At 45.3% G+C, this 25,494-nt stretch overlaps 1 protein-coding gene across 1 annotated transcript in view; it reads left to right on the top strand.

Moving 5' to 3' along the window:
- Positions 1-24,980, top strand: part of LOC142887999 (protein NLRC3-like) — a 70,212-nt gene extending 45,232 nt beyond the window's left edge. The window contains exon 5 of the mRNA XM_076026006.1: positions 24,900-24,980. Within this exon, the coding sequence (XP_075882121.1) occupies positions 24,900-24,902 (3 nt within the window). The 3' untranslated portion in view covers positions 24,903-24,980. The remainder of the gene's footprint in view (positions 1-24,899) is intronic.
- The last annotated feature ends 514 nt before the right edge of the window (positions 24,981-25,494 follow it).

Here is a 25,494-nt window from a genome sequence, read left to right as displayed (position 1 = left end):
CAGTGACCCATGCGGCCGCAGATGTGGCACGCCCCCTTTTCACCTCTGTCTCCGCTAGTCGCCCTTCGTCGGTTGTCGTTGTTCCTGTAGGGCCGTCTCGCCGTGTCACTGAGGTGCTTCATCATGGTGAGGGAGGCACGCTTTATCTTATTGTCCTCTGCATCGCTGGCCTCCTGCAGAAGCCTCTCAGCGTGCACTGCATGATGTCGGACCTCTGTCAGCCGGGCATCTTCAATCCCCACGCAGCAGCTTCTGTTAACTGCTTCGGCGATCTGGGGGAGCAGCCCTTGTCTGAAAGCAGTGATGAGGCTGGCCGTTTGGTTGACGGCAGTCCTGATGAACGTGGCGACGCTGCGGCGTCGGTGCTGGAGTGCGCAGGGTTGTACGGTGGTAGCGTTGGATGAGGGCAGGCGGGAGGAGGGAAGACAGGTATGTCCAGGAGAGGGTCCCTCAGGCCTGTAAGAGAAGGATACAGACGATTTGGTGCATTTGAATGCTCGTGTGTGAGTGGCTCCTTTTCTCCCTCCTCTAGGGAGTGTGTGTGAGCGTGTGCACCCTCTGCCGTTATCTCTGTCACCCCTGTGCTCCAGCGCCCAGCGCTGTTCACACCTTTCTTTACTTGTTTCCTGTCCCTGACCTCTGCTTCAGGTTTCCAGAATGAAAAACACCTTTCATGATCTTTGATGATTTGAATCTCCCACCTGTTTGGGTTTTTCTTTTTTGTAACCTTTCCCTCGGCTATATTCAGTTTATCCCGGAGGTTTCTCAATTCCTCCATACTCAGTGATCCCCCCTCTGGGAAACCATACTTTACAACCCAAACATCCAACATATCAAGACAATCTGGACCGTATTTTTTCCGCATGTCGTCCACAATTTGTCCCCCCTGGGGAACTGCAGCAGCCACTTTGCGCTGGTTCTTCCCCATCCCTGTCTAGACTTATTACTTGTAGCTGCACAGGCGTCCCTGTGCCCCCTTTTTTTACTCAGGCGCAAAAAGGTAGAGAAAAAATTCACCCCTTCGGTACTTAGTCACCAAAGGTTTTGCCCGCTCAGCCCTCACCAACCTTCTTGGATATCTGGTGAGCGGGACAGGCCCGGCCAACGCACACTCTGTACTGGGACTGCAGTGATTCACAATCACCGCCTACCCACACAGAAACGACTAACGCATGCATTCCGTCCTGTACTGGGACCGTTCGTGGACGACAAGAAAAAACACCTTGGTCACTGTCTGGATGTCTGGAAAAAGAACAATTACTTCTCACCCGATCTCCGGATTAGCACTTTCTCTCCAGGTTCGTTGGATAGACGTGAAGCCGATCAGATCCACTCTTAGACGCCGATCCTCTCGTCTCTGAATGCTTGGTTCGAGGTAGAGGGGGAACGAGGAGTTTCCTCCGTTCCTGGTCCCGGGCCGTCGACGTTCCAGAGTTTCACTGAAGGGTCTCCAGCTATCCTGTTCGTGACACCAAACTGTTGTGGAAAAGAGCAAAGCTACCGATGCAGAAATGCTGAGTAAATAAGTAATTTAATGAACATGAAATAAATGATCGGATATCCGAGGCACAAACAAAGTACAACCAACAGAACAGATGCAACAGGTGCAACAGCTCGAATGAATGCCAGTGCGAGTGCAAAGAGAGAAGGAAGAAGAAGGTCTTTTATACAGTGGACCCGCAGGGGACGATATAAGGAAGAAGGAGGGGAGGATGAGAGGAGACAAAACAACGAATACCTCACCCTGGCGGGCCACGAGGAGAATGTCTCCAACGAATACCTCACCCTGGCGGGCCACGAGGAGAATGTCTCCAGAAGGTTATAGAGTGAAACTAACAGATTACACGGGAGGCCAAGAATACTTATTTTCCATTACATGGTTCAAGTGAACCGCTGGATTCGAGGAAAAGGCTTTGTCACCGTCAACCTAGTTAGACATAAGCTTTACTAACTGTGGCAACACAAAGGAGCAGTGTGTGGGGGGGGGCGGGGGGGAAGATGATGATGTTGATGAGTTTACAGAATGCAAGGGGGTTATTGTTAAGGGGTAAGGATATGGACGACAACGCCACCTCAAGTTGTTTGTGGAGGAGTAAAATAATGAAAATCACACAGGTTTCGTGTACAAATGAGCTGAGACGTGGTTTGCAAAAAAACAGACAAGGCTTTATTATAATTGAAGGAAATGCATCTAGACAGAAAGGAATCCAGGCAGTTACGAATTTAAATTAACTAAACTCAGAAAAAGGAAAACAAATTTATAAGTAAACTACCAAGACCAAAAAGACACAAGGGGGGGGGAAAGCACCGTTCGACACAAACAACGTACGAACAAGGGGGGGAAACTAAAACCATAAATATCAAAGCAAATGAGCGAATCATTTCATCAATTCTGAAACTCAAAAAAAAAGGGAAAGGATCTTCAAAATAAAGGAGGCCAATGATTCAAATAAGGGGGGAGAGATGGGTCAAACAAAAGCAGGACAGGCTGACACCACACGGGGAGGGGAGGGGGCAACAGAAACAAGACGACTCACGGGATGTGATGATGGTGTTCAGGGCTGAGGCCACCTAGATATAGCGGAGCAGGTTGGATGGGGACGGAAGCCCAAGGGAGTCACCCCAATCACACGTGCACATCCCAGTGGGCAGTCAAAATTGGGTGGCGACGACACAGCAAACTAAAACCAAAAAAAAAAAAGAGGGATACCACCACCCGTCCACACCTGTCGACCTCAGCCTCTGAATCACAAAAGAAAAGAAAACAATTATGAGGGATCACGAGCGCGTATGCGAACTCAATGGTTAAGCTCACACCACCACACACACACACAAATCAGGATTAGATCGACATTTAAATAAACCAAAAATACAATTAAATCAACAATACAACAAACGAAAATTGAACAAACAAACAAAACAATTAGAAGTGGTTAGTGGCCACTACGCGCCGACTGTCACACGTCGAACGGCCGCGTATTTCAGGTCTTAATAGACGACGTGATCGGACACTTTCGGCGTCAGCAAAGCAGCAGTAAGTTGACTGGTTTTTAGAGGCTGTCAGTGCAGCGGCAAAGCCAAGTTTCTTGGCGGTATCTACAAAAAAAACAATTAAGTGGTTTGGTCAGCTGTTAGATGCTAGTGACGAAAACTAAAGAAAGTAAAAGACTCACCGGGAGTTGCAATAGGTGGTACATGCCGAAAGCGCCACGGCGCACTACATGTCAGACCCTAAAAATAAACCACAGTCTAAAACCAGTACTCCAAAACAATGAAAAACAAAGTCGGCAGAGGCAACCATACCTGAGGCAGACGCGGACGGGCGCACGGAAACGTGACGACGGCAACGGAAGTGACGTGACGGGACGTCAAAGTGCAGTAATAGCCAACTGTTTCCACCCCTGTCTTTATAGCACCCCACCCCCTAATCATTGGTTGACGGGCCAGGCAATCAGTGCGTCGGGCGTGACTATGATGCCACATAATGATAGAGAATCACTCTATTTATACTGATGTGCAGAACCACTAGAGTGTCATTTCTTCACTGCTGTCAGCAACAAGCATTTGGTGTCACATTGGTGTACAACACTTATGGGCTAATTAATAAGAAATGACATATTTATGAATCACCCGCAATGCCCAGATTGTTGCTGCTTATCTGCTGATATGAGCCGTCAACTGTTGCAATATAGAACCACGGGCAGGAAATTACAATTAGTGTAGAGTGTATTATAATTTAAAAGTTTACTAACGGTAGTTCTTTAAAGAATTTAGCAGGGATGGAACAGCCTAACGTGACGACGTCACTTGTAAAACGGTAGGAGCTCAACCTTCTGTCACGGCGAAAACTCCGTGTTACTTCCCGTCTAGGGGGACCGAGACGCAACATGTGGGACACCTTCCCCCACTCCCAAGCCTAATTAATTTCTCACGGCAGTTGGCAGTTTCAACAAAAACATTTATTAATCAGTAAATGAAATAAACAAAACAACTTAACCGGTGGGCAGCAAAGGCTTCAGGGTGGGCCCAGGCCAAAATAATAAACCAAACTCCAACTAGCTTGCCTTAAGAACTAACTAAAGAAAGAAAGAGAACCCAAATACAGAAAGGCTAACCTCCCTACATACTTATTAAACAGGAGAAAAGAGGGGACAAAGAAAATGGCAGCCCACCCCTACGGCTGCGTGCTCTAACACCATTTCAGAATTGACTAACTGCAGAGTTGGGAGCGGAGGAGGGATGACCGTCAGGCTGGCTCGACTGCTCCTCCTTCTCAGCCGTGGCGCGTCCAATCAGCAGCCGACATCCATGACCGCACCTGCAAGGCGTCATCCACTCTCACACACACACAGACACACACACACAGACACAAAGATAGAGGCACCTAGACCCACGTGTGGGTCATAACATCCCCTCCCTTAAGAACTAAACCCTATTAACATACCTACAAACAAAACTAAACAAGAAAAACCTCACTTCCCCCGAAATTCTTTCGCAGCTAGTCCACATGTACACGTGATAATGCATCTGCCAACACATTATCAACCCCCCTTCTTGTGGCAAATCTAGAGATTGAAGTCTTGCAGGAGCAGAGACCACCGCATCTACGGCTGGTTTGATTGCGCATCCTATCCAGGACCACGAGGGCATTATAGTCTGTAAAAACCTGACCCCAAATTAACATCAAGATGGGCACTGTCAGAAAGAGAGCCAAGGTTGCTTTCTCAACTCCAACATTGGCTCTATGTGCGTACTGCTTGGTTGTGGCATGTCCCTCTACTTCTATGTCATGGTGCAAAACTGACGTACGGCGGGGGTGGTCAGAAAACAATAGTGGGTGGCTCTCAATTAATTTAACAATATCATGACGGGCTGATGCAGGCAAATGGGACAAAAACAAGCTTAAGTTATTCATAATTTCAGAGTTTCCCAGGCGCGCCGAAGGAACACCGTTTTTTTTTTTCTTTCAATGAGCCCTCCCTCCGCCAATGGGCACGGAGGGGGCGGAGGCTCACCCCTGTTTTACACCAGAAGCGTTTGCAGAGCGTCAGCAGAGCGTCCGTGTCGACGCAGTGAAACGCGGCCACTAAAGTCAATGAGCAGGTTTACACCAGGCGCAGAGCGTCCGCGTTTCAGAAGCGTCCCAGAAGCAGTAAAACGCGACCCGCTGGAAAAGAACGCCAGAATTTATTCTTTGACGCTTGATGCATCCCTACTGCGTCAATCGCAGCAGGTAGGATCGTTCAGACAGGAAGTCAATGGTGTAAAAACACGGTGGATCCGGTTGATTTTCATCATAACACAATGTGCTGGATTTTGTACTTATGTGCTGTACTTTACTGTGAAACATCAACGTGACGCATCGGCTTCAACGCTGTTCAGGTCGGCCATCAAACAAAAACAGATTTCACTTTGAATCTCAAACTATGATGAACAAAATGCATCTATACTTTAAATACCTGCATTTTGTATGATGCCAGTAGTTTACTTTATTATTATTTTTCTTTTTTACACACATCGATACTTCGAGACACTGTTGGGACAGTGTCTCGAAGTATCGATGTTTTGTTTCATTGTTGTTTTCTTTAAAAACACGCAAAAACTACCTGGGTTGTCGCGCGATCTTGCAATCCTCGCGTGAACTGATCGAGCCGCTGCGCGAGACGCTCTGCTCGTAAAACGCGTCCTGTGTGGGAGGGTGCTGGAGCGTGAGCAGAGCGTCAACGCGGTCGCTCTGCAGACGCTCTGCAGACAGATACTTCGAGACACTGTCCCAACAGTGTCTCGAAGTATCGTCGATGTGTGTAAAAAAGAAAAATAATAATAAACCGAACTGCTGGCATCATACAAAATGCAGGTATTTAAAGTATAGATGCATTTTGTTCATCATAGTTTGAGATTCAAAGTGAAATCTGTTTTTGTTTGACGGCCGACCTGAACAGCGATGAAGCCGATGCGTCACGTTGATGTTTCACAGTAAAGTACAGCACATATAAATACAAAATCCAGCACATTGTGTGTTATGATGAAAATCAACCGGATCCACCGTGTTTTTACACCATTGACTTCCTGTCTGAACGATCCCACCTGCTACGATTGACGCAAGTGTCAAAGAATAAATTCTGGCGTTATTTTCCAGCGGCTCGCGTTTTACTGCTTCTGGGACGCTTCTGAAACGCGGACGCTCTGCGCCTGGTGTAAACCTGCTCATTGACTTTAGTGGCCGCGTTTCACTGCGTCGACGCAGACGCTCTGCTGACGCTCTGCTGACACTCTGCAAACGCTTCTGGTGTAAAACAGGGGTAACTTTTCAACATTTTGACGTGGCAGACTGGCTGCTAATAGGAGTCAATGCGCCAAGAGCCATGGAACCATGGAAGGTAATCAGCAGCCAGGGTAGTGGGCCTGCTGTGAAAACCTCGCTTGGATGGGTCATCAATGGGCCTCTCAGTGATGATGGGAATGATGGATCTCTGCAGTGTAACAGAATATCAATTGAAGAGCTGCTGGTTCAACAATACAACCAAGATTTTATTGAGCAATACTACGAAGAAAAAAAGAAAATGTCTATTGAAGACCTTGAGTTTATGAAAATAGCCTCAAGCTCCGCTGTTTTGAAAAATGGACATTACAGCCTAAGGCTGCCCTTTCGTAAAGCTGATGTGAGGCTTCCGTACAACAAAGCTGTGGCCCAGCAAAGAGCACATCATCTTCTGAAAAGGTTCAAGAGGAAGGACAAGTTCTTCAGTGAGTACAAAGATTGCATGAAAGATGTTTTTGCAAAGAATTATGCAGAAATTGTGCCAATAGATGAATTGGATCATGAAAGTGGAAAGGTGTGGTTTATACCACACCATGGCGTCTATCACCCACGCAAAAAGAAACTTGCGTGTGGTATTTGACTGTACTGCCACCTACTGTGGAACATCATTAAATAAAGAGCTCCTGCAGGGTCCCAATTTGACAAGTACACTGCTAGGTTTGCTGCTTCGTTTTCGCCAAGGCCCTGTAGCATTCATGACTGACATTGAGGGAACGTTTCATCAAGTAAGAGTTTCCAACCAGGATGTAAACTTCTTACGCTTCCTCTGGTGGCCAGATGGGGACATTACAAAGGGCCTACAAGAGCACAGGATGCTAGTCCACATCTTTGGGGCAGTGTCATCCCCAAGCTGTGCTTCATTCGACGACAATTAGCATGACTTCCCAGCCGAGGTTATAAACACTGTTCGTCAAAATTTCTATGTGGATGATTGTCTAAAGGCCGTCAGCACGGTGGAACAAGCAATACATCTGTACCAGCAGCTAACAGACCTGTGCAGTAGAGGTGGATTTAAGCTCAATAAGTGGGTGAGCAATCATCGCTCGGTGCTGGCCGCCATTCCTGAAGAGCAGAGAGCTAAAGAGGTAAAAACACTTAACCTTGACAGAGACCAGCTCCCTATGGAGAGGGCCCTTGGAGCTCAGTGGGATGTACAGCAAGATACATTCACATTCAGCATCAGAACCAAGCTGGGATGGGATGAGGAAATCCCTCAGGTCATGGTACATCCCATATATAGTTTTTCAAGCGCCAAACTACAACAAAGGAACTCATCTATAACAAATCTACAACCTTGTAAGGGCAAAACCTACTTATTTTAATTCTGATTAATAAACTAAAGCTTATTCGATTTATTTGATTATCATTATGTTGTTGTTTTTTTTAAACGCTCATACAAAACAAAAAAAGTGGAGGGAGAGTAGTCTGAATCATTGCTCCACCTTATCCATCGCACTCATTTGCCAGCCGCAAGCGATTCCAAGTTAGTTAGCGTCACATCCACTTGTAGTGCATCATTTCCGCCAGCAAGTTTCTCCGGTTACGACTGCCCACGCTGACCCATATTTTGCATATACTCACTCACCTGTATCAGGTACCCTGCAAGGGCAACGATTAGGCTCTTGTCTCAGACCTTCCCCGAGGTGATTGGTGGAGTGACGCGCAACCAGCACGTGACCTCTACGACGAGGTTCCTCCCACGGAAGTGCCATAGGAGGACACGGATTAAATAGTATGGCTTGTCCACCAGAAGGCTGTGTTGTGGTGTACATAATATAAAACTTCGGCCCAGTTCTGCTTGTATTGCAATGGGTGGTGTTCCTGAAGTTTCATTTTTTGTCCCTTTTTATTTTTTACATCCATGTTTGTGATGAAATAGTATTGTGAATCGCTAGCTCGCATTGCATGTGTAAAGGGTTATAATTGAAGAGTCATGTAATTGATCACAATACTGCATTAATGTTAAAAAAGATGAAAAGTGTTAAAAAGAAATGTTAGAAATGGTTAAATTGAATAAGATTTAATTCATTCATTTAGTATTTTATCTTTTATATTTTTTTGTTGTTGGTGTTAAAAAGTAATGTTAACAGTGATCCGCACGGCGATCTGAATCCAGGAGTCTGTGATCGATTGTGTTTGCTTCCACACCGTACCCCACGGGAGTCGCAGTGTCTTCCTCATTGCAATAAACACTCTGATGAGGAAGCACTGTCATCACCCTGTGTGATAACTTCTCCCTGCTTTCAGGTGTGTCGTGAGCAGGAAAGCAGTAAAGGGGGTATGGGAATATTATAAAAATGTTTTGGACGCTAAGAGCGTGTTATGGAATATTTTCGGTTTGATCGAAAGTAATTTTGCTGCGTGCGCGTGTGCGTGCGTGTGTAAGCGATTAATAATAAATAAATAAATAAATCTCATTGCAATAAACACTCTGATGAGGAAGCACTGTCATCACCCTGTGTGATAACTTCTCCCTGCTTTCAGGGGCGCAACATTTTGGAGGCACCGCTGGGATGAGCGCTACGTGGGCTAACTTTTATTACGAAACACGCCCCGTTGTCGTTCAGCCTACCCAAATCACCCAGTCCAGCGACATCTGGTAGTGAAGTAACTGCAGTGAACTGCGGGATCCCTGATACAGCCTGCTTGCAATCTGAGGTACAATAAAGTTACCAGGAGAGCTGACGCCGCTAACTCGGAGCTAACGCTATCACGGCCTACTTATTACCTCGTCACTACGCAGAATATGGAGTCACCAGAGCTACAGAAACTACAGCTTGAGGTAATACAAGGATTGTGCACACTGTCAAAGGACCACCTTGTGAACTTGTGTGATTTCTTGACAATCTCCGGTCCAGAATTTGAGCATGTAAGTGGCAAGAACAAAACATCACTGATTTCAATGATAAGCAACCATTTGCAACGAGAGGAGTTAAGAGAATTAGAGGATGATGGTATGGCTGAACTCCTCCCCCTAATGGATAAAATAATTCAGTGCCAGGCTGTTAGTGAGAAAACTCTAACTGGGAATGTATCTCAACCCACTGAACAAGTTAACATGTCTCAGAAACAAGATGAACGCCAGCAAAGTCAAGCAAATGAAAAAAATGAGGAACAGATGCGGTTGTCTAAGGAAATTGAGGCACTGCAACTTCGATCGTCGTTGATGAAGAGACAAAGTGAGTGTGAAAAACCATCAAGGGGAGTCACCACACACAACAGATTGTCAGCCCCCCATACCATCCTCTCTCAAGCTCCACATTCATGGCATAAAGATTTTAAAATATCTGGCCAAATTGGTGAGCCCGGACAGAAAGATCGCCTTACCTTTTCCAGTCTTGCACGCCAAATAGAGCATGGTTTGAGCAAGGGCTTCCCCGAGGTGGAGATATTGGATGCTGTGATAAGGGCTATTGCTCCTGGTATGCAACTCCGCAGTTATCTAGAGGGTAAAACTAATCTGACATTGCCCACACTGAGACGTATCCTCAGGTGCCACTATCAGGAGAAAAGTGCAACAGATCTTTACAAGCAGTTAAGTTCTGAGGTTCAAGGTGCTAAAGAGACCCCTCAAAATGTTGTTATTCGTGCATTGGACCTGAGACAAAAGATTTTATTTGCATCGCAAGAATCTGAGTCTGGATTAAAATATGACCCTGGTCTTGTCCAAAACATGTTCCCGCACACAGTATTAACTGGTTTGCAAAGCGACAACATTAAACGTGATCTTCAACCATATCTTAAGCAGCCAAATGTTTCTGATGAGCTGCTATTGGAAAAACTAAAGACTTCTTGTGCCTATGAAAATGAGAGACAGGACAAGAGGAGAATGCTAACGCCACACCGTTCTGCAGCCATCCATTCTGCACAGACCTGCGACAGTCCTGGAGAAAAGAAAGAGAAAACAACAGTCCAGCAGACCAGCAGTAAGATGCAACCAGACATCCTGTCTGAGCTCAAGGAAATGCGGTCCAACATGGCTCTTCTGAACGACCTGAAAGCAGAAGTTTCTGAAATCAAAGAGTTCATACAGAAACCTCAGTGCTCACCTTCGCCAAACACCAACCAAGTAGGAGGTCCACAAGATAATGTTATTCAGCAGATGACAGTCTCTTCCCCATCACAGATGCCACCGCCAGGACAATGGTCTCTGTCAGGCTATGGTCAACGAGGCAGTCACAATCGGTATAACCACATGGTCGTCCCCCAGCCCGCATTCCCAACGGCAGCCCCTCGACGCCGTAGGAGATGCTTCGCTTGTCAGCAAAACAACACTGAAGACTGTATGCATTGCTATGGCTGTGGCAGCAGCGAGCACTTCCTGGCCGGCTGCAGGATGAGGGAAGCAAGGCAGGTGAGGAGCAATCCTTTAAACGGAGTCGGGTCACTCCAGCGAGACAGGGAGTGACTCATCCAACAACATTGTCCCAGTTCTGTGTACACTGTGGCAGAAAGGGTAATAACATGAAACTCAGACAATGCACGTCATGCAAAAAAGTGCTGTACTGTTCCAAGTTCTGCCAGGCTGAAAACTGGACTGTTCATAAAAACCATTGTGCACAAACATCATGTGAGACGGTCCAAGCAAAGTCATCAAAGCAAAAGACACAAGTAAAAATGGCTCCACTAATTGGAAAAAAGTATCTGATCGACTGTTACATCCAAAACAAAATGACTAGAGCTCTATGGGATTCGGGGTCTCAGGTAACAATAATCAACGAGAAATGGAGGAGGGAAAACATGCCAAATGTGGTGCCCAGAGACATTAATGAAATACTGGAAGCTGACAACAGCCTAGATATCACTGCAGCTAATGGAGAAAGTATGCCATGTGTTGGCTGGGTTGAAATTACATTCAAGTTAGCTACTGATGGAGCTCCAGTGACAGAGGTTATCGTCCCCACACTTGTCATGAAAGGCACCAGTCTGGCCCGGCCCATCATCGGTTCCAATGTAATAGGGCTCATTGTTGACACCGAGTTAAAACAGTCTAACACAGCCAACAAGCATCAGTTGATTCAGTGTGTCGTGGCAGCATTTCCTGGATTTGAAACAAGTGGTGTTCAAACCTGTGTGGAACAAGTGAGCACAGAACAGACATATGAGTACATGGTAAAAACAACAAAAGAGAGACTAAATGTGCCTAAACACACTTCTATTAAGGTAGAATGCCGTGTACAAACATCTCCCTTTCAAGAGGAAATCACCCTCATATTTGAGCCTGATGTAAACCCACAGTGGGCAGAGGGGCTCGAGTTCTGCGACACCCTTGTGAAACTAAAAAAAGGAGTGAAGCCATTCATTATCATTGATGTACAGAACCCCACGGACCATGATATTGTGTTGGCTGGGAGAACAGTTGTAGGAACAGTGCAACCAATTCGCAAATTTCCACCTGTCTCTACAGCCATGGTGAGTCAAGTGGATGTGGAAAAGGATGAAGCCTCCAGTGATGCCCTTGGACCCCCCAATTGACCTAAATCATCTTACTGAGCCTGAAAAAGCAGTGGTACAAAAAATGTTGAGAGATGAATCAGCTTCCTTCTCCAAATCAGAGAATGATATTGGGTGTATAGACAAGCTACAGCTCTCTATCTCATTAACAGACACTGAGCCTGTTTCAAAAACTTACCTGTCTGTTCCCCAGCCATTGTACAGAGAAATGAAGGACTATCTGCATGACCTGATTGCACAGGGATGGATAAGAAAATCGAACTCACCGTATGCATCTGCAGTCGTCTGTGTCCGCAAGAAGTGTGGTGGCTTGCGGTTGTGCATAGACTACCGTGAGCTTAACAAAAAGACAATCCCTGACCGCCAGCCAATTCCAAGAGTGCAAGACATCATGGATGGCCTGGGAGGCCACTCTTGGTTCTCCTTGTTAGATCAAGGTAAAGCATACCATCAGGGCTTTATGGCTGAAAAGAGTAGACCTTTAACTGCTTTTGTGACCCCCTGGGGTCTGTATGAGTGGATCAGGATACCATTCGGCCTGATGAATGCACCCGCTGCCTTCCAGCGATGTATGGAGGACTGTCTGGAGGGTCTAAGGGATGAAATTTGTATCCCATATCTCGATGACACAATAGTGTTCAGCAAAGCATTTTTAGCCCACGTGGAGGATGTCAGAACAGTACTAAGGCGGCTCCGACACCATGGCATTAAATTGAAGCCCAGCAAATGTGAGCTCTTCAGGCGGGAAGTGCGCTACCTGGGACGCATAGTATCAGCAGAGGGCAGTAAAATGGATCCGGCTGACACTATTGCAGTGAGAGTCCTGAAAGAGAAAAGACCTCGCACAGTAGGAGAGCTTCGAACCATTATGGGCCTCCTTAGCTACTACAGTATATTAGAGGCTTCTCCTGCATTGCCAGCCCCCTCTACAACCTCCTAAAAGCATCCCCAGATACGCAACAGTCTGAAAACAAACCAAGAGGCACAAAGAGAACACAGATGAAAGTAAAATGCAAAGGGGTTCCCTCAAATCAGCCCATTACATGGACTGACAAACATCAAGAACTACTGGAGAAGTTGATAGACTGTTTAGTAGAGCCACCCATTCTTGCATTTCCCGATTTTAGTAAACCTTTTGTTCTACACACAGATGCCTCCAATCAAGGACTCGGTGCAGTTTTATATCAAGAGCAAGCTGGAAAGATGCGAGTCATTCCATATGCATCACGCACACTTACCGAGTCTGAGAAGAACTATCATCTTCACTCAGGGAAACTGGAGTTCCTGGCTCTAAAGTGGTCTGTCTGTGAAAAATTCAGAGACTATTTGATCAGCTCCTCTTGCACTGTCTATACAGACAATAATCCGCTCACTTATGTGTTGTCAACAGCCAAACTGAATGCGACTGGATGTCGGTGGGTAGCTGAGCTGGCAGATTTTCACATCACTGTCAAGTACCGTCCAGGCAGAGAGAATACAGATGCTGACACTCTTTCCAGGATGCCTGTTGATATTGAGACTCTGATGGAGGAGTGTACAGAGGAACTCTCATCTCGATCAGTACAAGCCACAGTACAGTCTGTTGAGGAGCAGGGCACCATTCTATGGCCTATGACCCTGTCAGCACAGTGTACAGCAATAGGTGACTCAGCGCATCAGCCTATCCCTCCTGAAGAGATCCGTCTGGCCCAAAGAGAGGATCAGCACATTGGCCCTGTGGTTGAGTCTATGATGTCTGGTATCAAGCCCACAATTCAACAGTTGAAGTCATTCAGTATGCAGTCTAAATGGCTGATGCGTGAATGGGAGAGGCTGATGCTGGATGATGATGGCGTTCTGCGTCGCAAAACAGCTGTAAGAACACAAATGGTCCTTCCTGAAAAGTACAAAGACACAGTATTAAAAGCACTACATAATGAGATGGGACATCAAGGAGCAGAAAGAACAACCTCATTGGTAAGAGACAGATTCTTCTGGCCACAGATGCAGAGAGAGATTGAACATTATGTGTCTTCAAGTTGCTCCTGTCTGAAAAGCAAGAAGCCCAGTAGAGAAACGAGAACACCTCTCACCAGCATTATCACTACTCAGCCTTTTGAATTAGTGTCTGTTGATTTCCTGCATCTAGATAGATGTTCGGGGGGATATGAGTATATATTGGTAATAATTGATCATTTTACAAGGTTTGCACAAGCCTACGCGACCACATCAAAGTCTGGCAAAACAGTAGCTGACAAAATATTTAACGACTATGCCCTGAAGTTCGGATTCCCCTTGAGAATACATCACGATCAAGGAGGCGAGTTCGAAAATCAACTGTTTGCTCAGTTGACGAAAAACTGTGGCATTGTAGGCTCAAGAACGACACCATATCATCCAGAAGGCAATGGTCAAGTTGAGCGCTTTAACAGAACGCTCCTACAGATGCTGAAAACGCTCACAGAGAGGGAGAAAGCTAACTGGAAGGAGTCATTAAACAAGCTCATCTACTCATACAACTGTACGAGGAGTGACGTCACGGGATTCTCCCCCTTCTACTTGTTGTTTGGAAGAGCTCCACGACTTCCTATTGACTTCCTATTTAGACTAACACCAGAGACTGGAACCTCAGACCACCAGCAATATATGAAAAAATGGAAGAGTGGGATGCAAGAAGCATATGAGATTGCCAGAGAAAGGGCACAAAAATCTGCAGATAGAGGAAAAAGGAATTACAACAAAGTCAGGAGCTCTGTGTTGGAAGAGGGTGACCACGTCCTTGTCAGAAACATGACTCCCAGGGGTGGGACAGGCAAACTCCGCAGTCACTGGGAAGACTGTATCTACAAAGTTGTGCGTCAGGTAAACAAAGAGCTTCCAATCTACGAAGTTGTGCCTGAGCAAGGGAGAAAAAGAGACAGCAGGATCCTGCATCGGAACCTTCTTCTTCCCTGTAATTACTTACCATTGGAAATCCCACTTAAAGTTGTTAAACCGCCAAAGAAAAAGAGCATCAGTGATGACAAAGGTGACAACACAGTACAATCTGAAAATAGCAGTGACGATGAGGATGAGGATGATTGGTATTGCTACTTGCCAGTACAACCTCCACCAGCAATGCAGTCTCAGGCTGATGACAACACAGTCCTAACCGAAACCGAATCTGTGAATGATACTATGAACGCTGACTCCAGGGAGGAACCGATGGAACGGATAAATGACAATCAAAGTGAATCACACTTGCTGGATCAAAGCTGTGCACCAAACCAGGTAGAAATTGTCTGTCCAGAGGAGGTTCCTGCAGAGGACAGTACACCAGCACCTGCATCACCTGTTCCAAGTGGAAATCCCAGTGAGGCTCTGCAGCTTTCCAGAAGGCCGATGAGAGAGAGACGGGCACCAAGAGTCTTCACCTACAATGAACTGGGTAAACCAGTTTGTTACAGCGTCGGGCCACCAGCTCATCCTCAATATTTACACCAAGTTCTGCCTCATGAACGAGAAATAGCAGGGATGCAATGGAGGTATGCTGTGCCGGTTCCCCACCATCAACCGTACTCCTACATGGGTACTGACCACAAAGCACTCACACTCATACATTTCATGGACTGTTGAGAACACAGAACACACACTCATACATTTCATGGACTGTTGAGAACACAGAACACACACTCATACATTTCATGGACTGTTATACACACACATGCACTCTCATGGACTTTTCCAGAAGCTGAGTGCTACCACATACATTCATGGACTGTGTAAAAGCCGAGTGTGACAAACACACACACACATCCCATACACGCATGGACTTTTGAGAAAGCAGAGTGTTAATACACACAAATACACTCACAATGGACTGTTGAAGCAGCTTGATCTGCGCTACACACATATTGCAAACACTTAAGGACTTTAAGTAGGCCAAATGTCTGCATACGAACTGTTTGAATATTTTGATTGGATGATATGCATCTGCCCTAATCGTTTCATGTCGAGGACGACATCTTTGTTGAGGGGGAGTGTGTAAAGGGTTATAATTGAAGAGTCATGTAATTGATCACAATACTGCGTTAATGTTAAAAAAGATGAAAAGTGTTAAAAAGAAATGTTAGAAATGGTTAAATTGAATAAGATTTAATTCATTCATTTAGTATTTTATCTTATATATTTTTTTGTTGTTGGTGTTAAAAAGTAATGTTAACAGTGATCCGCACGGCGATCTGAATCCAGGAGTCTGTGATCGATTGTGTTTGCCTCCACACCGTACCCCACAGGAGTCACGCAACACATGGTGGGAAACAGCGTCACTCAAGGAAGTTTTGGCTTCGCTGACACGGTCCTGAAGGGAAGTGGGTTTTCGTGCACTGGAACGGGATGAATGTGTTCAATCAAGCAGTACAAACCTGATTAATTGTCTTAATACTTCACTTCGAATGGCCATATTGTTTAGGATTAGAATTAGATGACAACTTCTTCACAATATTTGCAACTATTCAATTTGACCAGCAGGTGTCAGTAGAAGACGAAATTTCATGTTGACTATTTCCTAATGGAAGTGCTCTCTTTACGTTGGATTTTTCTCATAATTATTTGAAGTGTAGGCCTGTAGTTGATGAGGAATCACGGTGTGCTAACGCTACTCAAACAGCTTCGATGAAAAAAGGGAGTGTGATTTGGGTTTGTGGTACATTATGACAATCTTGGACTTGCAAGACTGAGGCGACGGTTCAATTCCCATCAATGTGTATTATATATGTGTTATTTAGCTCATCTATTCCACATTTAAAATAGATCACATTTGACATCTGACCCACTGAACACTTACTATTGAACATATTTTTAAACTATGGGCTATTTAGTCTTGTTTTAGGATATAATATAATTTATTGCACAAACTGTCAGGCTAAGTATAAGAGCTATAGTCTACTACAATCAGTCGTGCCAAAAAAGAGACATTGTCTTTATTTTTCATTTTTATTTTATTGTGTCAGCATTGAACCATACAAGCATGTAGTGTTGTCCAACAAGAATGCATGGCGAATCAAATCCCAAACAACCTATGAAACAATGAACACGTTTCCATTGCACTTCATTTTATTGAGCACTAGATGACCTCCTCGAGCACTGTGTCATTGAAGCCTCGAGTAATGAACCATTTTTTGAAACAAGTGTCGAAGCTTCAACAAAGCCTCCATCGGCCATCACTACCTACGGCTGCGTGCTCTAACACCATTTCAGAAGTGACTAACTGCAGACTTGGGAGCGGAGGAGGGATGACCGTCAGGCTGGCTCGACTGCTCCTCCTTCTCAGCCGTGGCGCGTCCAATCAGCAGCCGACATCCAGGACCGCACCTGCAAGGCGTCATCCACTCTCTCTCACACACACAGACACAAAGATAGAGGCACCTAGACCCACCCGTGGGTCATAACACTCCGTGTGGATCTTTTCACTCTGGCATTGAAAGGGGGCGCTAGCGCTAGCCGTTTGCTAAGCTATGTACAGACAGCACCACCGCTTGCCGAACCACATAGTCACACCGTTTATATACAACAACTCGTCATCAATATCTCTAAAGTAGAAGTCAAGAACTTTTTTCAAAAACGATAACTAACTCAAACTTGTGTGTTTATAAAAACAAACTAAAACAAACTTAAATTGAAGTCATATTTCACTTCGTTTACATCTGTCAAATGAATATTTGCCCAGGAAAATGTTTTAGTTTTACGCAGCAGCACCTAAAAGCACCTCGCGCTCTGTGTCACCCCTCTTTCACAGCAGTATGTTGACGAGCGACTCGCGGCGGAAAAGTCTGATATGCCACTTTTTCCCAATACGACGAAGAGAGTGACAAAAGCCAATGTCTTGTGGTGGAAAGACACAAAATATGTGGCTTGCTTCTAAAAAGGGAAAACCCCCGACAAACCTCCATTTAAGAAGCTCGTACAAAGCAGTAGTGAACATGTTTATTGAGACTGGGAAGTAGACACGACAGTTTGACTCAGTTGACTCAAATATCCTGTGGCGATGAGAGTGGTTATGGCTATCTGATAAAGCAAGATTTAATATTGGGAATTTAACAAAATGAAAAGGAACCGACAACGCCACCCTGGGAATTTCACCCAGAGAGTTCTACTAAACACAAAAGTAATAATTAGGCACACAGGTAAGTTCTACGAGGAAGGAGTAGGAGACGTGGTTCAGAATGTTTAAAATATGAAACCAACTTTTATTCAACATTTAAAAATAAAAGGAACAAACAGACCAACACTTAAAACGGAGCTACTGAGCTCCTTATTCTTGGTGTAGAAACTGAGGCTTACCGATGAGGGGGCCAAACGGGGGAGGAACCAAAGAAAACAAGGAACACCCCACTCACACGTGACACACCTGCAAAGAAAGTGAAGTGCAAAAAAAAAGAAGAAAACAACCACAATCCCGGGTCACAGCACTCAAAGGGGCCCACCACCCGGGACACCGCCACCACCAGCAGCTCTCAGCGACTACAAAAGAAAAGATAAACAGTTGGTTACTAAAAGTTCCCTAAAATCTGTCACATGTACTGAAATAGCAAGAAAAACAAACAATGCAATCACACACACACACACACACACACACACTCTGGATAAGAAAATCGAACTCACCGTATGCATCTGCAGTCGTCTGTGTCCACAAGAAGTGTGGTGGCTTGCGGTTGTGCATAGACTACCGTGAGCTTAACAAAAAGACAATCCCTGACCGCCAGCCAATTCCAAGAGTGCAAGACATCATGGATGGCCTGGGAGGCCACTCTTGGTTCTCCTTGTTAGATCAAGGTAAAGCATACCATCAGGGCTTTATGGCTGAAAAGAGTAGACCTTTAACTGCTTAATGCTGACACAATAAAATAAAAATGAAAAATAAAGACAATGTCTCTTTTTTGGCACGGCTGATTGTAGTAGACTATAGCTCTTATACTTAGCCTGACAGTTTGTGCAATGAATTATATTATATCCTAAAACAAGACATCCATGATGTCACACACACACTTCGACGGAAGCAACATGCACCGTCGACCGTCTGTACAGGGCGGCTAGCGCAATCAAGTGCGGGCGAGGCAGCAGTGTTCCTGCACTTATCTTATAGGACCGAGTTTTGGGCCACAGGTCTTGATCACCAAGCGTCCTCCAGGTGAGGAGAACAACGATTTGTGCTAGCAGGCGGCTGTAGTGTGCCGGTGAGGTGTTCAGGAAGCACTGTAAAAATAACAGACAGGTGAGGTACTACGTACCTATGCTAATAAGCCATAATAATTTAAATGCTAAAATGCCCGCACCTGATCCTCTTAAAACTCGGGCACACAAAGCGGATGTTCAGTGTCCCATTGACCACAATGGACCACTCAACGAAGCTTTTAAGAAAAATGCGAAATGAAGCAACTGAGAGCTAAAACAACATGCAAACAATGCCACAGTGCATGACTCCAAGGTCTCTCACCCTGGCCAGCGAATTGGTGCGGATCGTTATAGAGCCAGCTCAAACTACTACAAGCCTGACTCCAGGAGATAAGGTGCAACATGGCCCAGCCTTTTCGATAGGTAGACCTTGGAGTCACGTCAGTTTTGAAATCATTTTAATCAACTCTGTCTTCATTGATCAGAAGGTTTTTGCAGATTTGGAATTTAATTTTAAAAAATTTAACTGCAGGAATCATAAAATCGTCTCATCAGTGACGTTTATAGAGCCATTAAAAAATTAAATATGTGCTGAACAGACGAACGGAGGTGTAAGAGGCCTGTGTGACCAGCAGGGGGCAGCAGAGGACCGCCGACAGCCGCAAGTTCCTCCTCAGAGAGGCCTGAGAAGGTTCTGCACCTTCAGCTCCTCCAGGAGGTCCTCAGCAAAGTGTCAGTTTGTTGGTTTTTTTTTACCTCGGTCGGCAGAGTCACAGTATGAAGCTTGCAGCCAGGGGGCGCTGCAGCTAACTCAACACCTACAAGGTTTGAAAAGGAAATTGAGTGGAATTCATCTGGAATGAAAAGAAAAGCACAACTACAGCAGAAAAACTGAACACAAAGACGCACAAAGTTTGAACTACACACTGATTTTCTTCTTCTGTTGATTCAAATGAATTTGACAGAAATAATATCTGAAAAAATAGAAACCAAATGTTAAATTTCGACATTTAAAAAATGGACAGATTAATTTACACCCAGTAAGATAAGAAGATATTTAGCTCTCAACCAATTAGAGCTGCTGCTCCTGTGTGTGTGTGTGTGTGTGTGTGTGTGTGTGCGTGTGTAGCTGCTCTCAGGGGTAGATCCTCAAAAAAGGGCGCGCAGCGCTCAAATGCGGCGCATTTTGCGGCGGGATTGTGGCGGCAATTTCCCCAAAAGTTCCCCAGCAGTTGCGGGTATCCACAAAGGTTTTTGCGCTAATGACATGCAGGCGCAAACACGCCCACGAATGCGGCACCTGAAACAGGTGCGAATGTTGCGGTCTGGCAACCTGAGAGCAGTTTGCGCCAAAGGTTGTTGGTGAGTGCATGTGTTTGACAGTGAAACTCTGCTAGGATAAAAGCGCTCCTGGCATTAAGATGCAAGACGCGTTTGTCACCAACACCTGAGTACCATTTGTATTTTTCATAGCCGATCTAAAATATTGGCATATATACTGTAGTCTATGCTGATCTATATGTAAGATTTGGGGACCTACATATGTAACGGTCATCAATCATGTTAAACTTGGTTGGGGCACAGCCATGGCTCTTTATATTTTATATTGTATTTTATTTTGAAGTTAGCGCTTTGCATTCTGGGCGATCCTTAGTACAGAGGAAGCCCATGAAGTAGGTGAGATGTCTCCTCCCTGCTGAGACGGAAATTAATGCAATAAGTTGAGCTATGCTTCATGTAACTGTGTTTGAGTGTTTAAATGTGTGCTGGTGTCTTTCATTTAATTTTTTTTAAAAGCAAAGTTCGTTTTTATTTTTATTGCTATTAAAAACGATTAGCATGCTAGCATGTCCATTAGCAGCACACAGCTCTCATACGGAGCACGTTGTCTCTGCAGGAGGTGACCAAGTTTCACGGAGCAAGTTATGGTTGTGTCCCATTCTGTTTCAGGTATGTGTGTGTGTAACTGGAAGAATGTCACAGTGTATAAAAATGGAGCTTTAGGGAGTGAATTATTTAAATTGCGAATGTAATTTTTTTGGTATTTTGTAGAAAAATGTATTTTATTTTTAATATTATTTGTATTGTAAAAACAACTATACGATCACTACTTCAGTACAGAGGAAGCCCATGAAGCAGGAGGTGACCAAGTTTCACGGAGCGAGTTATGGTTGTGTCCCATTCTGTTTCAGAGAATAAACTGCTGCTCCACACATGACTTATGCAAGTCTTCATTATACAGCAAGCAGGACAGAATAGGAGAGGTCTCTCACACACACACACACACACACACACACACACACACATATATATATATATATATTGCAGTCTTTTCAGAGAGGAAAGTTACACTCAGAAGCCAGAAACACTTTGACAGACAGGTTTTGGCCTGCGGTGTCTGCGTCTGTCAAACTGCGCGCAGACACGAGCGCAAACTCTTTCTGGATCTGCCACGGTTTGAATTAGGCATATTCGCATAGAAGGGGGGGGGGGTCATTTTGCGCGCAATGACTCATTTAAATACATTCAAATGAGTCTGGCGCAACCCTGCCGCTACTTTTGCGCCGATTTTCACGTTTGCGTCCTCTCTGTGGATCGGAATTACCGTTTTTGGCGCTATTTACACGGATTTTCAGGCGCAAAAGCCGCGCAATCGCTTTGTGGATCTGGCCCACAGTCTTTTAAACTGGGACAGTCTTGGGGGGGGGTAGAGAGCGAGTCTGGACACAATTTGAACAGCTTGAAGATCTCGATTGAAGCAGCACAAGTCCTCCATGCAGACATCAGGTTGCACAGCAGTGGGTTGAGGACCACTCAGCTGCCCGCTGAGCTGCCCACTCAGCTGCCCGATGACAAAAGAACACAGAAAAAACAGTTCCTGAAAGCTCAACCCTCGGGGATTTGAAACAACTGATGAATGTGATATTTATGTCCCAAGTTTAGTTGTGTCTGTTTGAAACAGGGAGCTCACTCACTCACTCACTCACTCACTCAATCATTCACAGTGCTCTGGGATTTCAGGTAACGGGGAGCAGCTCAATGCCCAAGTGGTTCTCCGTCAGGCTCCATGTTGAGTGGAGGCAGCAGCAGCAGCAGGGTGAGTCCTCACTGACTCATGGATCCACATGAAATGTGATACCAGTCAACAGGGTCAGTGAGAGGTGGACCAGTGTCTGTTTCACTCCACTGGAGACTCAGTGACATTGTTTGAAGCAAGTGTGATCGTCCTCCTGTAGGTGGCTCTGCTCTGCTGTGATGTGGAACTGGCCAATCCTTGATCCACAGTCTCTATTGCAGTGGGTGCATGTGTGAATGCTTGTCATGGTGGTGGTGGTAGAGGTGTCAGGACGCGTCTTGGTGGTTGCTCTCTCCTTTCTCAGTGGCCTCTTTTTCCCTGCGGCACTGTGGACGTCCCTCTCTATTTGTACTGAGCCTTCATGGACCATCCTGCTCCACATGCCTCTCTGGAGGGCAGCCTCCTCCCAGGTGTTGAGCTTCAAGTGGCACTTTCTCTAAAGTGTGGTCTTCTAGTTAATGTTTATCACTCTCTTGAAGGTTTATCGTTCATGTTTTCTGGAATTTCTGGTGAAAAACAGATTGTAGATGTTATTTTTCATGGGGATGAAAAGTGGATGAAAACTGTTTTTATCTTCATCATATGTTGAAAAAAGTCAAATTCAGTTCATTTGATTAATTTACTGGAAATGTCATATTTTAGCATATACAGACTATTGACGTTCCATGATTACTGACTTTTTTTTTAAACCTTTTTCCAGAGTGTGCTGTCATTTCAGGCAACACTTCCTGTATCAGAAAGACTAGAACCAGGAATCCTGAAACACTAAAGCAGCAGCTCAAAGTCCAACACGGTCGTGTTCACCTCCCGCTCCTTACTTTAGTCGCAGATCAGAGGCGCGGAGTGTTGGTAGATCACAGCCAACGATCTATACACTGGAAGAACCCAAAACGCTGGAAATTGGACATGAGATGTGCTGCGGAGACCAGGACCAAGCAGGTACGGATGATGAATGAATGATAAGATATGATACGTTGTTTCATCAGGAAGTTGGTTCACCTGGGACGGTCGGCACGTAAGCCCGGGAAAGAGATGTGTACCTGCAAAAGACTTTGTTCAGTGTGAAATGAGTGGGTGAGTGAATGAGTTGGGGTGGTGTGTATGGGTCTGGATACCCATTCATTTCCTATGGCGGTCACTTTTGACCGGGAACACCACAGGTGTTGATTAAAATACTCAAAATTCAATGAAAGAGGTCAAAATTAATTTTATATGTTCAAGTGCGTAGAGTGTAAGGCCTTGAGGCAATCAGATGTAAAACTAAATGTAAATATTTATGAGTGTTTTAACTTGTACATCAATCAGATTTGACCCGAACACGACAGGAAGGTGAAGAGGAGGTGAAAGTGAAAGTACAGCCACCACCAGTGGACACACAGACCTGGAGAGAATTCTTGGTCAACTCCACATTGTTGTTCCTCCAACAATGATTCTCACCTGCTTTGTGGTGCTTCTTCCCTGGTTGTGCAGCTCAGCACCAAGTAAGTTTCTAATGGCTTCACAATGCTGTCCAATATTTCTGCCGTTTGGTACAATCTGCCACTTATCAGATTCACCCACTAATTATGTTTGAAGGCTCTTCTATGACAATAAACAACCTACTGCTGTGTAGAACCAATATATGAACGCAAGAAGGTGAAAATGAGGAGATGATGAGTGTGTGTGTGCGCGTGCGCTCTTGGTGTTAGCCACTCTGCTATATCAGCAGCTCCTCCAGTCACAGGGTGGATCAACATCAGCAGATCCACTTGTGGCTGCAGGTCTCCAAGAAAACAATGAGGGAAACACTGAGTGGTGACTTATAGCAGCAGGCTGTCAACACAGGGTTAACTCAGCTGCTTTGTGTTGGATGGTGAGTGCAGTGAAGCTGCTCCACTGGAGTCTAGGATGGAGATGAAGATGTGACAGTGGCAGAATGAGGAGCTTTGTTCAGTGTGAAGGATTCATGCAGACAGTCAATCAACACATTGAACACACAAACACATCACATCCTTCCTTCATTTGGCAGCAGACAATAAAACAGCAGTTGGATCAAAGATGCAGTGGAGTCCGAAGAGACGCCAGTGAAGGAGCTCTGATCCAGTGGAGCTCCAAGCTGCAGTGACTTTACACACAACTGAGCATCATGTTGAGTTGAAGCAGCAGATCAGAGCAACACTGTCAGTCACAACAGGACATGTTGACACTCAGTGGCTGGAACACACTGGAGTGTGAAGCTGCACTGAGGACACTGTAGTGGAGACACTGAGGACCTGGGGCTTCATTTACAAAAACGTACATGGATTTCATCCTGAAACAAAAAAATCTGGATGATCAAAATGTTGCGAACGCACAAACGCACACCCATTTCCTTTGAGCGTCCCAATCCTCGTGGAATTGATCGCACATGAGCACGAGCCCTGCTCCTCCCTCGGAACATCTCCACATACAAAGCGTTGTCCCCCCTTGTTGGAAATCCAACATGCTGGTGGACTTTTGGAAGGACAGTCTTGAGGTCAGCATGACTAAAATCTCCAGTGAGGATGGTAAAGCTTTTGGGTTTGCTGTCTGTTGATCACTGATGGCCTGGTACAGTTCATTGAGTGCAGCGTTCCTCTCACTGCTGTTGTTGGTGGGAGGGATGTAAACTGCAACTAGCAAAATGGCAGTAAACTGCCAGGGCAGATAGAATGGACGGCACTTTATGATCATCAACTGTGCCAGTGGTGAACAGTGTTTGCATACCACTGCAGTGTCCCGGCACCACGCACCACAGATGTAAACACATGCTGCACCACCGTGGGACTTCCCTCCATTTACATGGTGATGGTGATGATGATGATGATGATCAGACATTAATGAGTCTTGATTCACTTTCACTGTCTTCAGAATCTCACATGTCGACCACAACTTCTCTCTTTGCTCTCCTTCATCCAGTGAACTCTCAGAGCTTCAGTGTGCAGTGGTGTCTTCAGCTCTGCAGTCCAGCCCCTCCCACCTCACACTGCTGGACCTGAGTGAGAACTTCCTGAGGGATCCTGGAGTGAAGCTGCTCTGTGCTGGACTGCAGAGTCCAAACTGCAGACTGGAAGTTCTCAGGTCAGTTCCTGCTTTCTATTGGTGGACAGTGTGTGTCAGCAGATGACAACTGGTGTGTAATGCTGCTCAGTGTGAAGTCTTTGAAGCAGATATTCAAGACTCATCTAGACAAAGTGGATGTTGTTGATATTTTCATGTCAACAATCTTCAGGCTCTTTGGATGGTGGAAAAAAGTGTGGAATGTCTCCAGTCACTTTGGAGCTCAATGGAAGTTGTTGATTGGTGATGAAGGTCACATGACTGAGCAGAAGATCCTGTGAAGAAATATTAGAGGCAGATTAATAGTGCAGCAGTATTTCTTCATCTTGTCCTTTGAATGTGTTTGACTTGTAACGAGACTCTGATGACTGAAAACAGCCACAAGCACACAAAGGACTCACTGATTATTTTCCATCTTCACTGCTGATTGGCTGCACACTGACTGACACACTGC

The sequence above is a fragment of the Nelusetta ayraudi genome, unplaced genomic scaffold (assembly GCF_046127955.1).
Source record: "Nelusetta ayraudi isolate G7.1 ecotype Tasmania unplaced genomic scaffold, CSIRO-AGI_Nayr_v1 ptg000018l, whole genome shotgun sequence".
Taxonomy (NCBI): domain Eukaryota; kingdom Metazoa; phylum Chordata; class Actinopteri; order Tetraodontiformes; family Monacanthidae; genus Nelusetta; species Nelusetta ayraudi.
The sequence above is the reverse complement of the archived record's forward strand: the minus strand, read 5'-3'. Positions and strand labels throughout refer to the sequence as shown.